General features: G+C 46.0%; 1 protein-coding gene across 12 annotated transcripts in view; it reads left to right on the forward strand.

The window, feature by feature from the left end:
• The window catches only part of LOC116842353 (CUGBP Elav-like family member 4), a 605,467-nt gene that overhangs the window by 572,265 nt on the left and 8,585 nt on the right, over positions 1 to 24,617 (forward strand). For 11 of the 12 annotated variants that reach the window (XM_032811450.1, XM_032811456.1, XM_032811446.1 and 8 more), the window contains 5 exons: positions 6,331 to 6,474; positions 7,637 to 7,766; positions 11,366 to 11,521; positions 13,716 to 13,820; positions 18,835 to 18,912. In XM_032811450.1, coding sequence (XP_032667341.1) covers positions 6,331 to 6,474; positions 7,637 to 7,766; positions 11,366 to 11,521; positions 13,716 to 13,820; positions 18,835 to 18,912 — 613 coding nt within the window. The remainder of the gene's footprint in view (positions 1 to 6,330; positions 6,475 to 7,636; positions 7,767 to 11,365; positions 11,522 to 13,715; positions 13,821 to 18,834; positions 18,913 to 24,617) is intronic. The other variant, XM_032811447.1, reaches the window with a different exon arrangement.

Below are 24,617 nucleotides of genomic sequence, written 5' to 3' on the forward strand. Positions count from 1 at the left end.
CTCTCTCTCTCTCTCTCTCTCTCTCTCTCTCTCTCTCTCTCTCTCTCTCTCTTTAGTTGAAGGCAACACGCGCGCGCGGAGAAAGTGGATGGAAGGAAATTGTCTCTGCATTAACGGAGGCTCGGAAACTGCTCCCAACATTTAATTAAAGACATTCCCTGAGTAATTCCCTCGGCGGCCTCGTAATTGCATTGCTTTTATCTCCAGTACAACTGTTACTTGTTTGGCGGATCTTCCGTGTATATCGGGAGTCAGGACGACGGCGGCCGAATCTCCGGAGGGAGAATGGACGACCGTGGAAAAGAAGCGCGATCGACCGTGAGAGTCTGGGAGCCCATCAGCAAGATCCCGTCCTTACTGCGGGATTCGAAGCGATTATTCGTACGATAAGGCTCTTGTCGTGATTCCTCATTGTGCGCCGGCTCCCCTCTCTCTCTCTCTCTCTCTCTCTCTCTTTGCCCCTCCTCCCTTCCACGCTACAAGGTGGTATCGCTGCGAATCAATACGAACGTATCCGCCGTGGAGCGACATTTGCGATAGAGGGACACTCCGTCGTCAACAAAGGACGCGCGGTGTTATCGTTAATAATTGATTTCCGCATCCGCGCGAGCGCGGCAATTTCGAGCTGCGGGATTTCTGTTGCGACGCTCGCGTTGTTGTTCGTTCTACGTCTTCATTACGACAAGTCATTACGGCGAATAGGACGGGGGAGATCTAGAGCAGGTTGCGACTGCGATTGTGTGATTGCGAGAAGTGTGTACAGTCGCTGGAAAAATCAGGAAATAGCACGATCGCTCAAAATGCCAGCGAGGCCGCGGTAATATTTCATGGGTATACCGGACGTGTGTAATACTTTCGCATGTGGAATATAGAAACCCTATGATGTGTTTCCTAGATTATATAAAGCGCACAGAGCGAAATTTTATTTCTCTTTTAATCGCCTCGTCGCTCTCCTTGCTTTTTAACCGTCCGCCCTCTGCCGAGTAAGTACACTCGAAATCTTCCAACGCGATCTGTTTGGCGCTTTGCGCATCTCCAATTAGCCGTGTTGTCATTTGGCATTTTAAAGCGCCGTGCGGGGGGACGGTTTAGTAATGTGAAATATATGAGCAAATTGGAAGCGCGGTAGCTTCAGCAGCAGCAACAGCAGCAGCATCACGGCTCGACAGAGAGAATCGCGTGGATGAGGGGCAATCGGCGTTCCGGCCGGTCTTGCGGTTCCAGTTGTATCTATTGAAATTACCGTCTAGCGGATTGGCAAGTGTGATGGTGCGGCTAACGGGAGAGCCTCCAATCAGCAGGTAATTGCTTCATTCCGTTGGCAAGCCTGCCCAATATTGTGGCCCCCTGAGCTAAGCTCGACGCCGAGGCGCTCCAAGTACCGGGCGGAGATACGCCAACTTTTACCTCAGGGCCATCCCCTCATCGATCCCCGGCATCCTCGGTTAATGGGAAGCGACGAGACGTCGACGACTGTGGATATAAAGAAAAAAAAAGAGGCAGAGAAAGAGAGAAAGGAGAAAAAGGAGGACGTGAAAGGAGAAGAAGTAACGGGCACGCGTTTGAAGAGCGAGCGGGCGAAATTCAAGCAGACAACGACGGGTACCCGCGCGACGGATAAAACATCAAACGCGACGCGCACCCACGTCGTCGATTCATGAAATCATAATGGAAGCACGCGCTTTAATATCGACGTTTTTAAAGGGGCAGCCTTAACGGGGGCGACACGTAGGGCAGACATAACGAACGAGGAGGAGCGGCGGCAGCAGCGGCTTCAAACGCTCCCCGCATGATACCCGCTCGGGACGGCTTTTCCTTTTCGCGTGCAGTTCAGAACGCTGGATCGGAATTAATGAACCGTAATCCCCCAATAATGAGGCTTCAGCTTCACTGGCTCCGATACGACCTCGCCGCCCGCGCGACCCCTCTCTCTCTCTCTCTCTCTCTCTCTCTCTCTTTCTCTTTCTCTCGCCTCGCCACCCCAGCTCCGCCGTCGCCGCCGCCGTCGTCGTCTCCTCCATGCCATACACGTACGCCGACGTACATATGTGCCCCGCGTAAATGTCACATACGCTTTATGGACACCTACGTTACCTGCGTGGTACGCGCAAGGCCTCATCACGCTCACGGCTCCCGGGACTGTCGACGCGAGACAAATTATTTTCCCGAAGAGCGCGCGCGCGCGCACTGTGCCATTCACCGTGTTGAGTTCACCGACGCGGCTCGGCGATTTTTCTCGCGTGAAGGAGCGGCACGCACGCGTGCACGCGCGCGGATTGACACACGCGCGTCGTGGCTTGAAATTCGCCGGCTCTGAGTTTCCTTGCGTCACGCTTGACCTCGATCCTGTTGTTGAACATTTTGAACCCGCGACGCGCACAGTCGATGAACTTGTGACATTGGTCGGTGGTCGTTTCGCGGCCGACTCTCGGGTTGTCTCTCGTGTGCTCCGAGGATCTTCGTAATTGCTATCGCTGCCGTTGCCGTTGTTGCTAGGTCAGGATTAACCCGCGACGGTGTTTCGGCGAGCTACTTGGAGAAGTGTGTACAGCTGTTCCACGATCATCGTCGCTTGTAACGAGCTGTTCGAGTGCACTCGTTCTCGCGAGAACGAAGTCTGAATTTGGAGCGCTATGACAAGATTGTAAGTGGGAGCAGAGTAAAACGGTTTGTGTGCGCGCGAGAAAGAGTGAGGAACCATTCTTCATTGTTATATTCTTTCGACCATCTCGCTCGAAATTGTGCAAACGACAAAAAATTAAGCCAAAATATGCGGACGAGTGTTTCAGTGAAATATTACGAGACACTCTCCAGCAGGAAAATGATTCACGATACGCGTTGTCCGCTGAAAAATAAATGGAGAGAAAGAGGAAGAAGAGAAAGAGAGAGAGAGAAGAGAGAGAAACTCAGATTTTAGATAAATTACATATCGGAACATTGGAAACGAATGACGTTTAAAGAACGTAAAAGCATCACAGCGCCCCGCAATTCCGCTTCTTTGCGGTGTTCTAAAGAGCAACGCGAACGCGGCTCATGGCTGAAAGGCGAGGGGGAGGGGAGAAAGTATCGCGAAACTCCCGATATTAGTTACAGTAACGTAGAAAGTTACATCCACTCGCGGAACTTTTATGCCTTTGTAAACTGCAGCCGGTGGCTGATTCTCTCGCGACGCTCGCGGTTATGCGCGCGTTTGACCTCGTTCGAGCCCCGACCGCAAACGGAACTTTTAATAATTGAGGTGTCCGCGTAGCATGAGCCCTTCAGCGCGAAAATGCCAAATGCAGCCCGGCGTGTCTGCCGCACGCGTTGCCGAAGGTGAAACCGCGAATAAAAAGTCAAAGGGAGCAGCGCGATATCCAACTGCGATCTCGCATGAGAGGTTACGCGGGGTGAGGGAGGAGTTGGGGTGAAGGGGAGTAATCTTCCCCGAGCCTCAGACCTTGCAAAATGAATTATCGACTAAGAGCCTTTATTGCAACGTTCCGCTCGACCTTCGAAGCACGAACGAAATCGCGAGCTTCCCAGGAACTTTGTTCCCTCAATGTGCTTATTTACGCTTGTCTGAGCATCTCCGGTAAATTAAAGCAGTTACTTTAAACGTCTGAAAAACGTCAAAGGGACGGCGCGTTTCTCGCGTCAGACACTCAGGTCCGTACCAACAGTCGTCACTTGAAACTCATATATCTCATATGAGATTCCCGAATCGAAATTTAGAAATTTATTAATAGTCGTTACTTGAAACTTGTCTCAGATGAGATACTCAGATTTTTTCTCAGAGTCAAATCCAAGCTCTTCAGTGGAATTCCGATTTGGTGTGACATTTATATCTACAGCGGATGGAAGGAGGGAGAGCCTCTAAAAATCCCTTGCTTACCCCCCGCCCTCACCCCGCGCCAATTTGGTTTGCCGCGCGAACGCCTATTCGATATATGCGAACACCCGTTCGAACACCCGTGCGGCCGAAACGACGTATATAGAAAGGAAAAAAAAATAATAAAAGCGAAATTTGGCGCGACGACACGAGCGCGCGAGTGTTTCTGACAGCGTCGATTGGCGTCGCGCAAAATCGCATCCCCTCTTTCATTTCACAGGGGAGGGGGGGAGACGAGCATTTAACGCACCCGATACACCTAGACATGCACGCATAGCACATGCACCGCGGAATGGGTGCCGGAGCGGATGCCGGGGTGCGCGCACATGCTGAAAACGCTCATCGGGTTTGCCTTTGAAGCCACCGAGGCGACGTCTCGATCGATCTAATAGGAACGGGACACGATGTATCACAAGGTGACGTTTCGTGGAAATCTGTCGGGCGGATATATCGCGCTACCGGTCCGATTCTGACAGTGTGTCCTCGTCGTTAAATTACAAGCAATTGTAGCCAGGCTCCCGGCGTATGCGCTCCGCTGATGAATAACGGCCCCGAGCCTTTTGTGGAGGATATCCGCGCCGGGCGAAGACGGTCGACCGATTATCGATATACGCCCCAGTTGCCGCGAATGCATGACAATCGCGCGCGATTGCTGCGTCCGACTCTTCGTTTACAGTCTTGCTGTCGACCTTGTTGTCTGTTTTCGTGCAGTTTTCGGGATTAGCAGAATTGTGAGTGATCGCTCGCCTTGGCGAGGGAGGTTCTCTCTAAAGTACCGTCGACGGCACAATCGTAAATGGCGCCACTTCGAAGTTACAAGTCACTTTTCCTTTCTTTTTCGCATACAGTGGCTTGTAGGAAATACGAAAGGATCTAGTCAACAAATTTTAACGACAACGATTTTAACGATTTTATTAGTCTTTCTCTTGTTTAGGAAAATTTCAATTCAATATTGCTAATTTCAATTTTCATTAATAAAGTGACATCTTATCTTTATCTATTTTTATTATACGTGTCTATTCATTCGATTTAGAATTTGATACTTCCATTGAGTTTCAATGTAATTTTAATTCCATTAACCCTTTCCAAATGCTTCGAGCAAACAAACTCACCTATTGGAAATTCACTTAACATACAAATTCGAAATTTATTTTCCCCCGATAATATGTGTAACAATTTCCGTTTGCGAGACTGACCGATACAAGACCTCTGTGTGTAAAAGAAAGGATCGTCCATCATATGATAGTATCGATTTAGTGTTAATGCATGAATCCGGAGGATACCACTTAGCTAGTGTCGCGTCAATAGGAATTGCAATTATCCCTGTATCGTCAAAGTCACGAAATGAGGAGGGAAATAATACGTGAAAATCTGTCCTCTGTATAATCTACTATAGTCACTTTGCGCTTCCTGATTAGGATAGAACGGAGAATGTTGAGAAGAATTAAACGTGCTGCTCAGAGAGAGGTGGGGGTGGGAGGATGGAGGTGCACGCGAGAAAAGCACGACAAAGTGCACCATGCGAAATCGCGTGACTGAAGCTAAAAGTCTCGTTACGCGGGTTGTAACATTACAGCCGTTATATAAACTCAGGAACGCCCAGCATTTGCATTGATGACGTGAATATAATGTATCACCGGGAGCCCGAAAGCCGAGCTTTTCTCCGCAGCCACAATGGCCACTGACCACCTGTTGCCTTTCCATTTATATTTTAGACGTCGTGAGAACGTCATCGCCTTACATATCCTCGCGAGCATCTCTAAAGGGAGAGGTCTTTTTTTATGCAAGAGCGCTGTGAATCGCTTTTGCGTCGTACGTTATGTAGCTGTGTCCTTTCACCTAGCGAATATTATATGGATTATCATATCGCTTCTTATGTGACGAGATTGCCGCGCTGCATATTATAACACACGCTACATATACCCCTCTGAGAACGCAGAATATAACGCAGAATATAACTGCCTAATGTCAGTAATAATTCGAAATTATTTAACATGCAAAAGGGATGAATTAAAATAGGATTTGGAACACGTGCAAAGTACGTTCGTTAAACACCAATTTCCTGGCAAAATTTCAACTAACGAAACCCGGACCGTTAAATGAAGCAATAATATAATAATAACACACTCTGGTCTTTCGCTCGTCAAAATGTGAAAATTTAATTTACGAGCTGCTTAATCTTTTATTTCTCATATTAAGTTCTCTGTATTATTAGCGAGCACACGTCTATGATATTTTGATAGCGCTCCTGATAAATCCTCGGTCATCCGTTTAGTTCTAACAATCCGATTAAAACAATTTTCCGCACGTTGGCTATAATACGTGCCATAAAGTACAGCTCGTTGCGGAGGTCGTTAAAAACGTACACGTACTTCTCGTTTGTCGTAAAAATGCCCGACCCGCCGTAAAAATCGCGATATTGCGGCAGAGAAATCAAGAAGTTGCATTATCTGTTGCAGGGTGCGTCATCCAGCATAGTGGTAAAATTCGCAGACACTGATAAAGAGCGACAACTAAGACGCATGCAGCAAATGGCCGGGAACATGAGCCTTCTTAACCCCTTCGTCTTCAATCAGTTCGGCGCTTACAGCGCTTACGCTCAGGTGGGTCGTGTTACTGTTAATGGCTCTCGCGTTACCGCATTACCGCCTTGTTGTCCTCGTTACCGCGACTCACAATCTGCGATGGCTCGTCCCTCGTTACTCGGAAACGATCGGCCGAAACTCAATGCCGTCGCGTTAGCGCCAACATGCAAAGAGCTCCGCAACAATTACCCCCTGCGGTTTTTCCCAACACTGCGATCGCAGCCCACGTGAAAGTAAAAAGGAGAAAAATATTCTATAAAAAAACTGCTCTTCTCTTCTATATATGTTTTTAACACTACAAAAAATATATTTCGAAATTATCTCAAGAATGCGAGAGTACTCTCATTTAATTTAACATTGACGTTTCTTAAAAATTCCAAGACTTAAAAATTTCAACATTGAGGAATGAAAATATAGAAAATTGTAGATGAACAATAAAAGATAAAAAGAATATTTTATTAGAAACTATACTCTATATATTTTTTTTTATTATTATAAAATATATATTTCGAAACCACATGTCGTATAAAGCCAAAGACACATAGACAAAGTTAAGCAGTAAGAAAATTGACCGATCACACATTCCAATCGACGATTCTTTTTACGTTCGAAGAATGATTGATTGTGATTAGTCAATTTTCTTACTGCTTATGTCTTATTGTTTAAGTTTTTCTGTATATCTTAGGCCTAATACTTTCTGCAAGAATAACTTCATTCAATTTAACGTTTCTAAAGCACATTTCAAGATTTCTTAAAAATTTCCAAATTAAAGAATGCAACATAAAGATGAAAAATGAATAACGAAATATCACTCGTCGTTTTTATCCCAGATGGTTTGTGAGAAAATCGTGATTTGAATTTCAGTAATGAAAACGTCAGGAATTGAAACGAAAGTCGCGCGTAATACCCTCCATCGGTGTTTTCGTGGCGAAATGAAAGGGTCGGATTAAATGAAGAAATTTTTCACTCCTAAAATGTCTTTTTCAAACATTCTGTAGTTTACATTTGAGAGAACATGTGACATTTTATTACGAGTTTTTCCAGTGTTGGTTGGGCGGACACTTTCCAAGTTCTCGGACGCTTTCCCTTGTCATGAAGTAGTTGTCCGTTGTCAAAGCGATAGTAAAGAGGCGTGCAAATAAGAACACCCGTTTTAAAGAAGGTATTTTCCTCCTTGCAGCAGCAAGCGGCGCTCATGGCAGCCGCGACTGCACAGGGGACGTATATCAATCCAATGACAGCATTAGCCGCCGGACAATTGCCGCATGCATTGAACGGCATGCCAAACCCCGTGGTCCCGCCAACTTCCGGTAAGTTTTGCACCTGCCTGAAAGAATTGCCCATCACGCGAAGAAAGATGCTCGATACGCGTCGTATCGCGTAGACGTCTGCGAAAGAAGAGCCGACGCCACCGTTGCTTGCTTTCCAAACTGTTCGTCTTCCTCGAGAAGGAGGCTCGGCGATTTTGAGCCTTTGCAGCATATTAATGTCGAAAATTCAATCAAAAGTTATGCATTTAAGTAGTTATACATTAAGTTACATTTATAGGCTGCGTTCGCTTTGGGCGCTTACGCGCTGTAAGCGTCATTCTATCTTTATCGCTCATTACATGCGGGAAGAAGATAGAATGACACAACGCATAAGCGCCCAAAGCGAACGCAACCATACACGCGTTCGGTCGCTCTATTTTACCGAGTAAATGCGCGAAACGTTTCGCAACATTTCTCTCTCTCTCTTTTTTTCTCTCGAAAATATAATACGCGCGCTTCGCCAATATCCATGGAAAAAAACATCCGTCGCGCACAACGTGTCAATATCGATGACAATTTATGAAGACCGCGCGAAAAATATATTTGCTCAATCCGAATTAATGAATTCGGCGGATTAATCAACTAACAGCAACCAATCCGATAAAGTGAACTCCTCTGCGGAAGAGAGAAAGACGCGTTCGAGAGGACACACGAATTATCCGCCATCAACCCGATAGCCGTCTGATTTCAGTGATATAAAACATCTCTTCGCCTCTGTTCGGCCGATTCTCGTTTCTCCTCGGACCGCGCGTCAGGTATAGTTTCCCCGCTGTCCCTCTTCTCTCTTTCTCTCCTCTCTCTCCCCTCTCTCTCTCTCTATCTCGCTCGCGACAGACGAGGCGTACAGTCGGTTGCCTTATAACCGACTCGTAAATCAATACAACATTTTCATCGAACGTGACTCAAGCGAGAGATATTGCCGGTACCGCGAAACTTTATCGAAAGCTCGTCGTCGTCGTCGTCGTCGTCGTTGTCAGGGGCGGAGGAGGAGAGGTAAAGCCAAAGAAAACGCCTCTTCCTCTCGCCCTTCCGCATCTACACTTCCCTTCTCATTCTCATTCTGTCCTTCTCCCTCGCCTCGGCGGCGATACAAGCGAGATCGCGGCGGTACCGAAGTGCTATAGAAAAGTAAAGTAAACGCGGAAATCGGCTCCGTTATACGTCGAGTCTCGTCGAGCGGAAGGTAATACCGTTTGATAGGGAAATAATATTTTATTTCTCTCCGTCAAACCCCCGCCCCGTCTCGTCCGATCCCGTCCCACCGTCCACCCGCTTTACTCCCTACCGAAGATTACCGAAGCAGCGAGCTTTTATTTCCGACGATACGATGCCGCCGCGGCCGCAAACTGTATACAGGGTGACGCGCTCGCAGATCCTCCGCAGATCCTGAGAATCGCGACGAATGGTCTCGGTCATTGATTGTCAGCGTCCCGTCGCGCGGAAAGTCTAATGTTTCATTCACGGGACTCAAAATAGACTTCATCGATTGTGCGTTTGCATATATCTCGCGACATATACCCCAGGTGGACAGATGTACGTAAATTTAGCAGCAACTTTATTAGTCGATTCACAAAGGTCGCGTCTCTTACAAGCAGCTCATATGACACTCATCACGTAGACTGAAACGAGATAGAAATAATAATGAGGATTTACTCAAAACAATGTCGTGCAAAAGATGTGGTAAGGAAATCTAACTTGGCAAATTTGTTGCTGCAGCAATACATGGGGAGAATATCACAGTTATCTTTCGTTAGCATCTGCCTATGGCTTTTCGTCTCGTAACTTTAATTTTGTTTGTTTAATCACATCAGCCAACGTATTAATCTAGCCACTAGGAGAAGTGAGTGTTGCATCATTGGTTGGTAATAATATTAGACACAAATTGCCCATCTTGCGTGGCTAAATTTCGACGAGGCTGAATTTCTACTGGGATATATATTCGTTTTACAAAAATGTAACGGAAACAATTGTAAAAAAAAATATTTCTACCACCAATCGTCTCTCCCCCGTGACGAATAATCATACGAGTCCACCTGAGCAACGAACCAATCGTTTTAATATGGCGGAAAAGAACGCGTTTCACGGTGAAATATTTCGAGGGAATAATTCGCGCTCTCCGCTATCTCGCGGGGGTTTCACGGGGTTCGTATCGCGCGGAGCTTAACAAGACACGCGCGTGTATCTCGGAACAACACCGAACAGCGCTCCGCGACACACAGAGAGGGCTGCTGTAAAAATCTCACCCTGTATACGAGAACCGTTCGACTACTTGCCCGGCCGAATCAACAACGCGGAGAACGTATCGTGCAGTCACGGGAGTTTAAGTTTACGACGCGTATCGTCATATCCGATGCACGTCGTCGGTTCGTCGGTAGCTTCGGCTACGAGCCAGCGAGGAGATGTGCGCGCGTCTAGTGTAATCCGGATGTTATCGAGGCATCGAGATTCTTCGTCGTTCCGGCCTTCCACCTTTCGCAGTCGTGGGACTCGATTCGTACGTACGTACGAAAGTACCGGGGGGGGAGTAGGCGCTTAGCTTGATCTGCCAGTCGGCTGTAACGTTTCCCTAAGGAGAGAGCATTCGGCTCCTGCATTCGTTTCCTGTCGAATAGCACGGCTCGTCATCTCGTTGCACGTGTCTTTAATTTCAAAATAATCCCGAGCGTCGCCAGCTGGATTCTGAATACATCCTCCCGTCAGCCTTCAACGCTTTTCCTTCCAAAGGGTCACGTTCGGTCAAATCATATGTCATGTCCAACGTTCATCCCCGTCGTGCGCTCTCGACTGTACATTATACTCTGTACACAGTAATCGTGTGTCAACGCGATAGAAATAACAGATATTGCCTAAACGTAGTTATATCTCATTATCGTGTAATATTGACACGATACCAAACGCTGGTCACCGGCGAGATCAATGCGTTATTAACGTGACGCGACGCTTTGATCACTGATCCGGATTATATCATCACATCGGCGATGCAGCCCGCGGGCGCAAACTAATGCCGACAAATACGACCTTTCGCGTAAACTTTGTCGTGATATAAAAAAAAAGAGAGAGAGAGAGGGAGGGTGGGTGAGAGGGAGGGAGCGCGCGCAAAGTTACGGCGATATTCCGCGTTACCGTGAATCGCGCGATACCGCGAAAGTTGCGCGGAGCGTTCAGGCGGAGAAATACGCGGCGTCGAGCGCGCGCGCGGCCCTTTGACCGAGAGGAGAACTCGTCGACGATATTAACTCGGTGCAAGGCTCCGCTCTATGGATCGAATCAACAACCGGACCGTCCGCAGCTCGTCCGACCCCTCAAACGGTGCGCGAGGCATACGGATCATTAACGGTCTTTTCCGAACCTACTGTTAATTACATCTGACGACGAAAGACGGAGAGGGAAAGAGAGCGAGAGAGAGGAAAGGGTGAAAAAGAGCGGGGTGAGGACGAGGGAAAGCGAGAGATCGAGCAGAGGGAACACGTCGGACAGAGAAAGAGAGAGCAATTGCGTCCCGATCCAATGCCTCGCGCACAGAGAGGTGACGATCGAGGTCGGCGTTGAGAAAGCAAGACGGTAACCAGGTGAAGTGTACTGATCAGGTTTGCTCGTAGGTACCGGCACAGGACAACCGGTGAACGGGGCGATACCATCGTTGCCCTCGCCGACGATGCCGAACTTTAACATGGCCGCTCAGACGCCGAACGGCCAGCCGGCAGGCTCGGATCCAGGTGTCTACACCAACGGAATACCGCAGACTTATGCGGGACGTGAGTATCAACTCAGGCGCAGCGTGCCGCCCCTGCGCAATGCCTGGCCAATCGGCGGCGGACTTTATTATTCCTCAGGGATGTAAATAACTTCGCGCAAGCCAAGTACAAGCCGCGAGCTGTACGCGGCTGATATGTACCCTCGCGTCATACCATTCGAGCCGTGTTGCAGGTGCAAGAGCGGCGTGTGTTCGCGTTGACGGCGTTGGAATTAATGGCGCGAGACTCACGTCGGAAACCTAATAGCGACGTGGAGTCTCGCGGACTTCCCCCGGAGCACGTGACTTACGTTCCGCGAAAGGGGCGCGGCTTTAACGAACAATTGCACTTAAATCACTTCGTTATTCCGCCAGCGCGTTGAGAGTCGTTCTCGCTTACGCGTGTTCGATGCACTTGGACGGTGTGTCAGTGCGAATCGCGGAATTTCAAGAAGTGCGCTTCGATCGTAGAGTCTACCGGTGTTCCATTATCCCGATGTTGCCGGCAGGGACCGACGGTACGCTGAGTGAAGAATGTATTGCCCGTATCTCAAAAGTAATGAAACATATTGAAAAACGTTGCAGATTAATCCATATTGCATCTCAAAATGATCAAGAAACAATTGAGTTGACATTTATTCAGAGGCTGCACTGAGGAAAGAAGTGATTGACTTAATAAGACCTTGCTTGAACGAACGAAATTCGTTCAAGCAAACGTTTAGTCGTTCGAACAAATGATGTCGTTGCTGTGATTTGCTGTGCAAATTATCAAAAATTTGATTCAATGATTGCTATTTAATCAATAACTAATCAACGTAACTTATTATTGCATTAACGCGTAATTTATTCGATGGACACAATATTTCCTTGAAGGCAAATAACCACCGGTTTTACCGGTTCAATTGCTCTTCTTCTCATTGTGGGTTAAAAATTATTCCACTTTGTAATATAAATGATAACGTGATAACGTTGTAATGATATCAAATGACGTTCTGATGATCAATGACGCCTCTAATGCGTTACTAATACGTCACTAATTCTCCGTCTGCTTCCCTATTTTTCGCTACCGCAGTTTATTTCGTGGGGAATGCTATTTTTCTTCCACGTATGAACACAAAAAGTCGGGGCAAAATTTTGTTTCATTATTTCAGGTTTCCACTTCCCAGTCAAAACATTATTTAGCTCTCAATGTTTATGACTGTTTTTTTTCTAAAGTAAAATCCATAATAGACGGCTGAAATTTCAATTGTTCCCAAAATAGTCCACATAACAGATGGACGTCATCCTGCTGCTTGGAATACTTTGAACTGTTATGGAAATATAACATGTTTCCATGATGTTGTTGTCTTTAGTAGAGAAAAAGATAATTCAAACATGACGATAGAATTCTCAAATTTTGCATACATGTGCTTTAGGTATGGTGCACACAAAGTTTCATCGTGATTCAGACATACAATTGAATTAGGAAAAATACAAAGTCAAACCAAGAGCCATGCGCCAGATGTTAGTGCGGATAATTAATTTATGGAAAAATAATATATATTGTTAGGAAAATTTGTGATTCACTGTATACGTTGTAAGAACCAAAAAAATGTTCGGCGTTTGCGTTTACACTGTCAAACAATATCACTCTGCCATAAATTCATTATCCGCACTAACATCCGGCGCAGCTCTTACATTTCTGGCCTTACATTTCTCTTAATTTGGTTATGTTCCAAACAGAGCCCTTGATACATAGTTCAGTTGATTCAGAGTCAAAAAAAAAGTCAGAAATAATATAAAACGAATAGTAGCAAACAGTCCATAAAAATGAAGCACGAAAATATGTTGTTATTCAACGTATGTACGGCCGTGCCGTACGTATTATACGTTTTTACAGGAAAAATAGGAATATTAGCGCATCTCTAACTTCTAGTAACTATTGCAGGGCTTACACGGACAATGCATTCTTGAATCATTACGCCGTTTCGTCGAGGTCGCGATATTACAGTCGCCGCGCGACTGGAAAGGGGGCGGTTACAATGTTAGGCAACACACGATTACTCCTATGGTCGAGCTTGTAGTAATACCTCGACCTTTATCGCCGTTCGGATAATCATTACCGAGTACAGTCGGCGAAAGGGTATCGAGCGGTATCGATTGGCCTACTGGTATTGCGACAGGGGCCTTTAGGCTAGGCCCTCTCCCCGATAAGAGCTGAGCTTACTGAAGTGTAGATGCCCTTCATCTGTCCATTCCAGCGCAGGGGCTGCCCAACGGGGAGGCGGCACTTCAGCATGCCGCCGCATATCCTGGAATGCAAGCTTATGCTGGAGTGGCCGGTAAGTGTGTTTCTCCAGTTGCAATTTTTACCTACGGCTTGTCGAAGGTGCTCTGTCTACCCCTTCCCGTGTCTTCCGTGCAATAACTGCAGCGCGCGTTACGCCCATCCAGCCTTCTTGTGTCCAAGCAGGCTCTCTCTCATACGGCTGTTGTTATCGACGTGAAGCGAGACGGGACGTTAGAGAGACGGCCCGATATCAACGTGCGTATTTACCTCGAGTCGAATAAGTACGGTTTGCGCGCGCTAATCGACGGATCTACTACGCGCAAAGTCGATCGTCGCGTGCAGCATGCACGAATCGAATTACGGCTGGGAAAATGGATTTAAGAACGTACGCGTTAGGGAGAATTCGCACCTTAGCGGGAAAACGGAAAATAGAAGAAAAGCAGAAAGCCAATCAGAACTCGCGCTAGTAGAAAAGCAAAAACTGCACTGTAAACCTTCAAGTATGTCATTTCGGTTGAATCTCTTTTTACACGTTTCTTACCGTCTTAATATTATATTAGTATATTAGATTATAACTTACACGTCTCAAACGTGTCAATGACCTGACTTAGAACGCTGAAAAACGTATAAGAAGAGCTTCAGCCAAATTACACGCTTATGCGTTTAAGAAGTAACACATTTGGATTTGCAAAGTGTCGACTACCACACCGTAAATCCAAGTTATTTTTAAACGTATATAAACATGTAATTTGTCTGAAGCTCTTTCTACATGTCTTTTATCATTTTAAATTGCGTCACTTAACGCGCTTAAGACGTGTAAATTACTAAACATGTTTAGAAATGTTCAATGACGTGACTTGATATGGCAAGAAGCGTATACAGAGATATTCCGCCTTAAAAAATAACATACTTGGGCTTGCAGTACACTTGACCACCGGCGCGAGTTCTGATTGGCTTCTATCTTTCTGCTTTTCCAGCGAAAGATGTGAGTTTTCCCTAAGGGAGAATTTTCCTTGGCAGAGAAGCGAAAAAGCAGAAGCCAATCAGAACTCGCGCTGGTGGTCAGATGGTAGTTGACAATTTCTGGCTTTTCTACCAGCCCGGCTTCTACCCTTCTGTTTTTTTGCTCGATTGCTGAAAAATGTGAATTCTCCCTTACAGAGTCGCTGCAAAAGTCTCATAAACGTTCCGCATTATCGCGGCACACGTTCATAGCGGAACGTGGCCCCCATGTATCAGTCTTAACGTGCGCTCGCGCCAGGTAACACTTTACGTGTGTACTCATCTCGCCCGGATGTTGCCTATCGCGATCTTGAGCTGTAGGGTAGATCGAAAAGGTGCGTTTTTGTGTGTGTTCTCGACGAGGAGGCCGAGGGAGATGGGAGCGTGTGTACGTAGGGGAAGATGCATCGGAACGTCCAACGTTTACATGCTTTTATCCGGGCGCCGGAGCACTTACCTGCGAAAAAATTCGATTCCGCTGATCGCGTTGCTGGTTGTTTGCATGCAACTATGGCCGCATGCGTACACACACACACACACACACACACACGGACACACACTCACAAGTACACGCAGTCACATGTGCACACATCGTACACACACGTCATACATGATCGTGTACGCGTCAACGTTTCGTTCTATAATGCTTCTGCTGTGGTGCTACGATGTACTTCGGTGTCCTTCTAAATGTACTTCGTGTACATATATTATATTGTAGTTTTACACGTTACGTTAAGCTCCTCTCCCTCTCCTCCTGCTCCGCTCACCCCTGCCCCTGTCATCCAGCCGTCCTCTCGCCTTCGTTCATGCATGCTCACCAACACCAACGGCGACGAGTAACCCGCCATCGACCGTCGGCGCCGCTGCGTCAAAGTGCAGCGCATCGGCGCAAATTATGATCCAATAACGTCCGGCAAAATGGATGATCTCGTTTCACGGATAATCAACGTCTCGATGGACCTATACTTCTATTACATTCCAATCACTGTCGGTAATGAGAACGCGCGTTTAACGAATTCCGCGCTCAAGCGCCCCTCGTGGCGCAGCGCTCGCGCCCGCGCTTCGTCCTTCCGTCGCATGTCGAGTCGCGGAAACAGCGAAGACCAGAAGCAGCCGCGACAGGAGAACGGAGTTATCACTTACCGCGTCGCTGATTAAATCCCACCAGCCCTACTCTTGGTGTCTCTCAACATTCTGGCCGTATCGATGGAAATTCAACAAATTCGAGTCATAACAAACACGTCCTCGTGTGTGTTTGCCTGTGTGTGAGAAAGAGAGAAAGAGGGAGAGCGCGCGCGCGAGCGAGCACCCGGCTGTATTTGCTGAGAATTCAAAAGCCGTATATTTTTTTCTATGTATTTTCGGCCAGTGTACACACACGCCATCGAGATCAGCGAGTGGAAAAAAAGCAATCCCGAATAACGGTGCACCTCTATCTGAGCGTGACGCGGCCGACGTATGATGGCGTATTTATTTCATACGCCAAACGTTGATCCATCGCGCACCGGGGGCCTCGGGTAACGTCAATCGGAATATATTAAAGCGATGTTTGCACGGAAATAATTAATTCCGGAGCGAAAATTCGCCTCTGCCGATCTGAGAGCACGCGCGCACGCACGTGCACGCTCGCGCGCGCTCCACCTATCCGTCACAAACAGGTATCAATCACGAGCATTTTAAATATTTATCAAGCTATAATTAATAACGACGGTACTTGCTTTCTAGCCTGTCGCCGCGCGCGCGTATGCGTGTGTGTACGCGCTCACCGGCGCGAACGGCATATAATACCGGTATTCGCGCGTTTATCGCGTCACATTCGCATTTACAAACTTGTCGCCGTCGCGCCAATTGTCGCCGTCACAAACGCGCGAATCGCAGTCGAAGATTAAAACGCATGAAAACGCGAACTTTTGTTTAATGTGCGAAATATTGTACAAATTTTTGACAATCGGGAACGGAACTCGTTCGCTAGTCCCCTCTTCGATTCTCGCGCGATCGTTGTAATGGAATCGCGTAGCAACGGTTTTAACCTCGTCGGACTTTCGAATTAAATTTGTCCCATTAAAATTTCATTACATCGAGCGGGGCCCTTATATCGACGCCATTGCATTAATCGGGGATACAGTCGAATTTTGTAGTAATAAAAATCTCGTTATATCGACGGCATTCTCTTTCTCTCTCTCTTTCTCTCATCCCTTTCCTCCCTTTCTACCGATTCGTCGTAATGTAATATTAAACAAACGCTATTACGATAATGTCTCTCCGATTTCCGAACCTTACGCCGCGCCCGTATCGCGTATCCTCTCCGCGAAATCTTCCGTGTCGGAACATTTGTGTTCGCGCTGGTCCCTCTCGATCGTTCAAATATTTAGTTTCGCAAATTGCAACGGGATATCGTGCGCAGCTGCACAGACGACTTTTGCCGTTCCGCGTGTAAGAAGGCGCGTATCCCGTTTTAATGAGACGCGACGCGACACAACGCGACGCTGCAAGCCGAATCGGCTTTGAAGAGATATCGGGTGTCGGCTAATGTCACGTCGGATGCAACGCGTTTTCGCAGGCCGCGACGATTCGCGGCACAAAAGTATCATATTAAAAGTCGCGCAACGGTGAGAACGTTGAGAGACGAATACCCTTGTCGGCAGAAACACCATGATGAATGTCGCCCGGAATCACCTGTGCGAGACCGTTGCTATCGGTGAGTCGCTTCTCGTTTGCTTTCAAACCGACAGAGCAAACAGTCCACTCGCGTTAATGACGATATTCTAGAAGCTTTGTTCTCGATTTTAATGATGAATCCCCCTGTACTTGGCATAAATGGTAGGTCCCCCTGTGAAGTTTAAATTTAATCCTCTCAAATGGCACATGTGTTTTGGGTACCTCCATCTGGCACTAGGGTCGTTTTTGTCCTCATTTATTTACATTCCGTGACAAAAATAAAAATCTGTGAAAACTGATAAATGTACTTTCAAGTATATCTCAATAGTGTTTGGACCTTTTAATAATGATTTAAGATGACACTGCGCGATTTTCCCTCCAGGGCGAGTTTTCTTTTTTCACAAGTATATTTAGATTTCCTTCCTTTTTATTGTTATTTTCGTTGTAAAATTTAATACAAAAATATAATACAAAATACGTTTAATTTGTATTTGCTATGAGTTAAAAAGAAATACGAAATAATTTAACTAAATTAAAAGAAGTTCAATATTTGACCACGAAACTTTTCATTTCAATTGGGGGAGGGGGGGAATTAAACTTTTATATTCCTTTATATTATCAACTATAACTTTTTTTAACGCATGAATTAGATGGGGGTTGAAAATGAGCCCAATGCGTCAGATGAAGGTTAATTCCTATAAACTGTCGAAAGATCAGTGAAAATTGTTTTCGCAGTCGCTCGCGTCGAAAAGCCGATCTTCAATGCGACAGACAAGTCTGTCTGTCGATAATGGAGATTGCGGCAAGCTGCGCAACTGAAATTACATCTCACGGTCCGACGATAATACAAACACGGAGCAATACGAAGCCAGGCCGCGCTCTTCGGGTTTTCGTAGCCTTTCAACGTGAAAACACTTTGACCTGCTCCTCGTTCCGCGACGGGCCTCCGGCTCAAATCCCAAGAATAAATGGCCACGTGTTACCGGTTACGTATTCCGCGCTTCTGAAACGCAGGCTCATAAATTACGCCGTTGTAATCTGTCTAGCGATGGCAGCGCAATTTCTGTTGAATCTGTTGACGTTTATTGGACTGTTCGGCTTTTATTACTGTCATCGTCCATTATGTATGCGCTATCGCTGCATTGAATTACGATGCCTACGGTTCCGGGGCTTGTTGCGCCGGTTGCGAGCTGTCGCTGGCCCTTACTCGTCGACGACAGCTGCGGATCGCAGCGGGGAGAGAAAAGGGAAGAAAGAAAAGCACAAAGAGAGAAAGAAAGCGAAACGAGGGCGAATATTAAAAGGGGGACAGAGGGAGAGAAAGAGAGAGAGATAGGCGGCGGCACGCACACACAGATCTCGGTGTGGACAGATCATGATGTACTTGTTATTTGTTATTGTCGCAGCTTACCCCGCTGTCTACGGCCAGTTTCCTCAGGCTATTCCTCAGCCGATGACCGCGGTGGCGCCCACGCAGAGGGAAGGTAAGTACAACACGCTCATCAACGTCTAACTGTTGACTGTAAACACGAACGACTGTAGACCTGAGATTGTAGATCCACGTCCCGTACACGTCCAGACACGAATTATCCCTCGTCGGCGCCCAACGAGGTGCAAGACGGAGTTTCGAGTTTCCGCCGTCGCAGCACCAGCCTGTGTACTGTACCATTCCATACCGCTCCGCGCAAATAAAACGGATGCGCGAGCTCGATCGCCCAAACAGAAACGAGACGGACGACACAGGTACAACCCGTGTATGACGATCAATCCGTTCCGCTCCGTTTCACCTTCGCACGCGCGCGCTCGTCTGTTTTAGTTTCGATCGGAATGGTCGAAAACGTGCTTTTTTCACAGATCTTCTTTTCACTAAGATAGAGGCAGAGAGAGAGAGAGAGAGAGAGAGAGAGAGAGAGAGAGAGAGAGAGAGAGGAGGGGAGGGAGGAGAAAGCGACCGAGGAGAAAGAGCGCTCCGATCCGATAGCTTGCGGTAATTTCCGCGATAACGTCATCTCCCTCGAAGCCGGCGCTCGAAAATTGCGGCTAATTAAAAAGCGCCGGGCCGAATAAAGGGACGCCATCGGTCAAAGGGAGAGTGCGCGGGAGTCTCACCTAGCAAATATATCGGTCGGAGCTAGTCGTTTATTACGCCATCTTTTTGCGAGAGAGCAGCCGCGGGAAGAAGCGGAACGCGCAGCGCCAAAGGCACACAGGAGGCGAGGAAAAAGTCGGCTAGGCGAGTCCCGGGCTTAGAAGAGAGCTGAGCGAACCAGCGCCTAATTGCAATTAACAACTCGCCATTATTAGAATATACGACGCCTTGCAATGAGATAATGCAAATAAAACGAAAGTTTTAATTACTTTGCCGCTACGCCCGCCGGCGATCCGTTGTTACATCGCAGGATAATGGAAAGTTTACCGCGACAGCGCTACCCCGCCTACGTTTTATCCGGCCTCAACCCTCTGCTCTTTTCCCTCCGACCGCCACGTCCTTCCACCCTCCTCCTCCTCTTGCTCTTCCTCCCTGGCCGCTCACTCTCCTCCTTCCTCCTTGTCTTTTTCTCCCTCTTTCTTTCTCTTTTCCGTTTCCATCCCACCTGATCTTTTCGTCGATCCATTCTGATGTTTTCCCATGCACCGCGATCAAATTGTAAGCAGAACGGCAATAATAGAGATTTCTAATAGAATTGATCCTCTTCTTCCCTCTTCCCTCTCTCTCTCTCTCTCTCCCTCTCCGCAGTGTGCACGGTGAAAAGCTTCGCGCATTTATTAACGCGTATTCCCACCCCCGGCCACGTACACGTAGCTATTAATAAATCCATTTTTCGAGTGTATATAAATCCAACGCGAAGCGGACATTCCGACGATACTCCAAACGCTCGACATCTCTCGATAAATCAACGGAAAAAATCAGCTGAACGTGAATTCATCGATACGCCATGCGTGCAGGATCGCCCAGGGATCGATCGCATTACATTATACACGAGAGGCTGCGTTTACACGCCGTTGCATATTATTTTTTACGCGAGTAATAATTCGAGCCGCGTCCTCGCTTCGAGTCGCAATGATATAAAATACACACACGTGCTTGCGTGTGGTGCATTTTCACCGTGCGTGCTGCGAGCGGAAGGAGAGGGCGCGCCGACATGTCGGAGGCGCGAAGTGGTCTTTCGAGCTCAGCGGAAAACGGATCGGCGCTCACGTAATGTCGAGCCGAGAGAGCGGCTCGCCTCTCGCAGAGAACTCCTGCGCGTCGAACACACGAGTTTTGTATCAGGGGAAATAAGAGAAACGTGTGTGCGTGGAGATACATACCTCGTCTTTGGCAGGAACTTGCGTTACGCGTCGAAGTCGTTAGGCGTGGCGCAATATTGGACGGAACGATCCAGGCAAGGCGAAAAGGGATCGACGTCGTTCTTGTCATCATTGCATGACAGTGGTATCGATCTATTGACTGTCGCTTCGCGAGTTTACCCTTGCTCCGTGTTACTTTATAAGCTCCTTGATCGTTGTTCTGGGTGTTCTACGTCTTACACGATGTGTTCTCGGTGTTCGTGTACTCGTTTCTTCTCTCTGACCATGACTGATTGTGTCACGATATTTTTCACGTTGTGCGGATAGCTCCTTCCTTACTTACTTACTTACTTACTTACTCACTTACTTACTTATCTATATTTTCTTTTCTTTACGTCAGCGTGTTCCGGATGTTCATCGTTAATTCGCTGTTTCGCCGTTGCACTCGATGTCAGTGGCTGTACTCGGTGTTGCGCTGTCGACCGATGTTGGTTGTTGCTTCGCTACGAGAGGCAGGGGCAGCGATATATATATATACATATATATATATATATATATATATATATATATATATATAAATATATATACGTACATTGCGAGAGGTCATCCGTGCCAAAAGACTCAACTCGTCTCGCGATCGGCAACACTATCATCTAAGACACTCGGCCCAATTTCAGCAACCTTGCCAGAGTCCAGAACGAACTCGATAGTAATCGCGCTTACGGGCCGTGAAGAAATGTTTCCGTGTGAAAGTCTCGTGTAATACGTTTCACACGCGTGAAAAAGCACAAATCTTCGACCAAATTTCAATCATTCGTCGTTTAAGGCGTCTCGAGTAACCGACGTCTTGATATTTCAAGGTAGTTTCTGGTAGAAATTTTCATTGCAGTTTTCGAGCTGTTATATCATTACTGGGCAGTTATGACAACTTTTGTCTGACAAGTGAAGAGTAAAACTACTTAGGATCTTATACAATTAAGATGTGACGTTTTTTTCTGCAGTTGCTGCGCACAAAAATGCGCGAAATCTGATTCAATCTCAAGGGAAACGCAGAATGGAAATGGATAAAATATTATTCAACTAATAAAAATAAATAATCAAGTTTACTGCTCACAAAATGGGCCAATCTGTCCTAGCAGTCTTTTATTTTTTGTATATACGTTCTAATTGGAAATTTTCATGCTAATGAGAGTCATAGCGCAGGAAATCTTTGGCGCGTAATATATATTTTCATGTTTCTCGTCTTTTATACGTAAGATTTTTCATAACTATCAAGTAATATATGTCCTTTTATCCATTCTTTTGTACTATTTTATATCAGATATATTATATCAGGTTTTGAGTCTCTGAGCTATTATGGCCTTTTAGTTGTATCATTACCATCAGAAGAGTCTGAGGCGTTCTCATAGCAATGAAATAGTAAATTGGCAATTTATTGTAAATTAACATTTACTCCATTTATGTGTCTCTTGCTCAGTTTCATTTCTTATCTTAGTTATTATCTCTGTTACAGTTCGTAATATTGTCAGATGCCTTATTTCCTTCAGTTTCCTTTTTTGTTCTACGTTACCCTACATGTCCACTCATTGTTCACACAATTTTAAGCTCTTTTTCAACAATATAGATAAATATGTTTATAAATATTTAACAATATAGATAAGTTCACTCGCTGTTGGCATTATAGTACATGCGCATTGTAAAATTGAATTAATATTGTTGGTACTATATCTTGGGAAAAGAGAATCGGCCCACATGTTATACAGTAAACTGCTTCAATCACTAAATGAAATTCTATCGAGTTCTTATCCAGTTCCTACACAGTACTCTCTTAAAGTGGATCAGTAAAAGAAAACCGACAAGGGATTTCACCAACAATCAGTGAATATTCATTGATGTTCAGTGGAAACTCTCTCACTTCTCCATCTTATATCTCATTCCATTTATTATATCTCACTGATTTGGACCAGAAGTAAGATTTCACCGCGAAATCTGTAGTACACAAATTTATTACACTATGTCGAATCTAGCTTTATGCGTTCGTAACGATGGAATTAACGGTTTCCATGCGATTAACGCGTAATGACATTGTCTGCGTTTGCAAACTGCGTCAATAATGGTAACAGTCGCTACTGTTACCTGATCCTATCAGCGAGATTTTACTGATTGCAGTGCTATACTTGTGACTGAACCATTGCTCGAGTAGAAATGTAACTAACAGCCAAAATCAAATACCTGAATCAAAAGCTAGTACCTAGCTAGTGTTAGCTTTTAGTGGTTAGATTTTTTAGCTTGTTACTAATTCATTATTGGTTGATGATTCACTATAATATAAAATCGGATTTGTGATATAGACATCGTAATCTAGCTATATATCAAATATGATAAAATAGATGACGCTCTATCTATTCCAAAGTACACAATCTAACTACTATATCACTACTTTATTTTAAAATTAGGTAGCAAATCAAAATTGAGATTATGTTAATTTCATAAATTTCATAAAAATTGAGATTATGTTAATTTCAAAAATCTCAAACAAGCACAATTAGTATGTAACATTACTGACTAGAGCAACTGCTTATGGTTTCTCATTTCTGGGAGTCCGCATAACTCCAATTTTGTTTGTTTAACCATCAGCTAAATTATTCTATATTTATCTAGCTACGAGGAGAAGTTACATGACTGGCTAACAGTGATGTTAGACACAAATTTGCAATCTCCTGACTAGACACCGACGAGGTTCAATTTCTGCTAGGGCAGTTATGAATATAGTATTTCAGTGAATAATACACTGATTGCATTTCAGTGAGCATTTTTACAATTAAATTAGAGGAGAACGCATTAATACTCGATAACTGGGTAGATGTCTACGCAAACTGCATACATTTCTACCAGGAGCGTTTCACTGTTACTTTTCAATAGAAGTAGACGCAAGGGTAGCCGTTCTCATTAGATTCGCGTGCACGTACCTCGTGTGTGCCAATTAGAGAGGCGAAAACCAATTTCAGGATCAACGATCGCGCGCGCGGCACGACGACGGGCTTTAATTTATGGCTCGTTCTTCGTGATTTCGTCGACCACCGCAATTCCCCTCCGTGCTCTCCCTAGTCGGAACCGGAAACCCGTCGACACTCGTGCTAATTTGGGTTTCGCGTGACAGCCACGATCGAGTTATTACCGGGGTGAAGTCGTTTCGAGAGCGAGAGGGGGAGAATTTGTCACTCTTTGCGTAAGCCGCGGGACAGATTCGAGATTTCTCGAGACTCCGACAAATACACAACAACGTTAATTCATAATTGGCGAGGAAGTCGGCATTAAATCCGCGATTTACTCGCGCAACATCGCTCTTTCTCAACAAGCCGGCCGTTACGGTGGTCGGCGAGTCGCGAAACGATTTCGCGTCGCGGATTTTACTTTAAGCGTGATTTATGCGATAGTTATCGGAGAAACATCCCGAAGATAGCGAAGTTTTTGTCCCTTTTGCATCTCAGGATCAAATCTCTCGCGGACTTAGGAACGAAGTTTCGAATCGTAATGCGCTATTTTCGACAACTGAACGATTAAAGTTTAACCCCCGACGGGAATCACCATTTGGAGATCGCATGAAAATATTCTCGTAAAATCACCGTAAAATTTCGTCCTTGTCACATTTCGTTTTTAAACTCGTTCGGATTCACGACGACATAATCTTATTGACCGGCAAATGCGCTCAACGATTCATGCGGACGGTATCATTGAGCACCGACGTGCCGGAAGTCATAATCGGGCTCGAAATGGACAATTATACTTTGCGACGATTCGACGAGCATATTCGACGGCGAATCCCCGGAGGATCTTTCCACGAAAGATCCTTCGCGCGCGTGCGAGAGAGAGAGAGAGAGAGAGAGAGAGAGAGAGA

Source organism: Odontomachus brunneus, unplaced genomic scaffold (genome assembly GCF_010583005.1).
Source record: "Odontomachus brunneus isolate Ranch 3 - 2012 unplaced genomic scaffold, Obru_v1 Obru_scaffold_024, whole genome shotgun sequence".
Classification (NCBI taxonomy): domain Eukaryota; kingdom Metazoa; phylum Arthropoda; class Insecta; order Hymenoptera; family Formicidae; genus Odontomachus; species Odontomachus brunneus.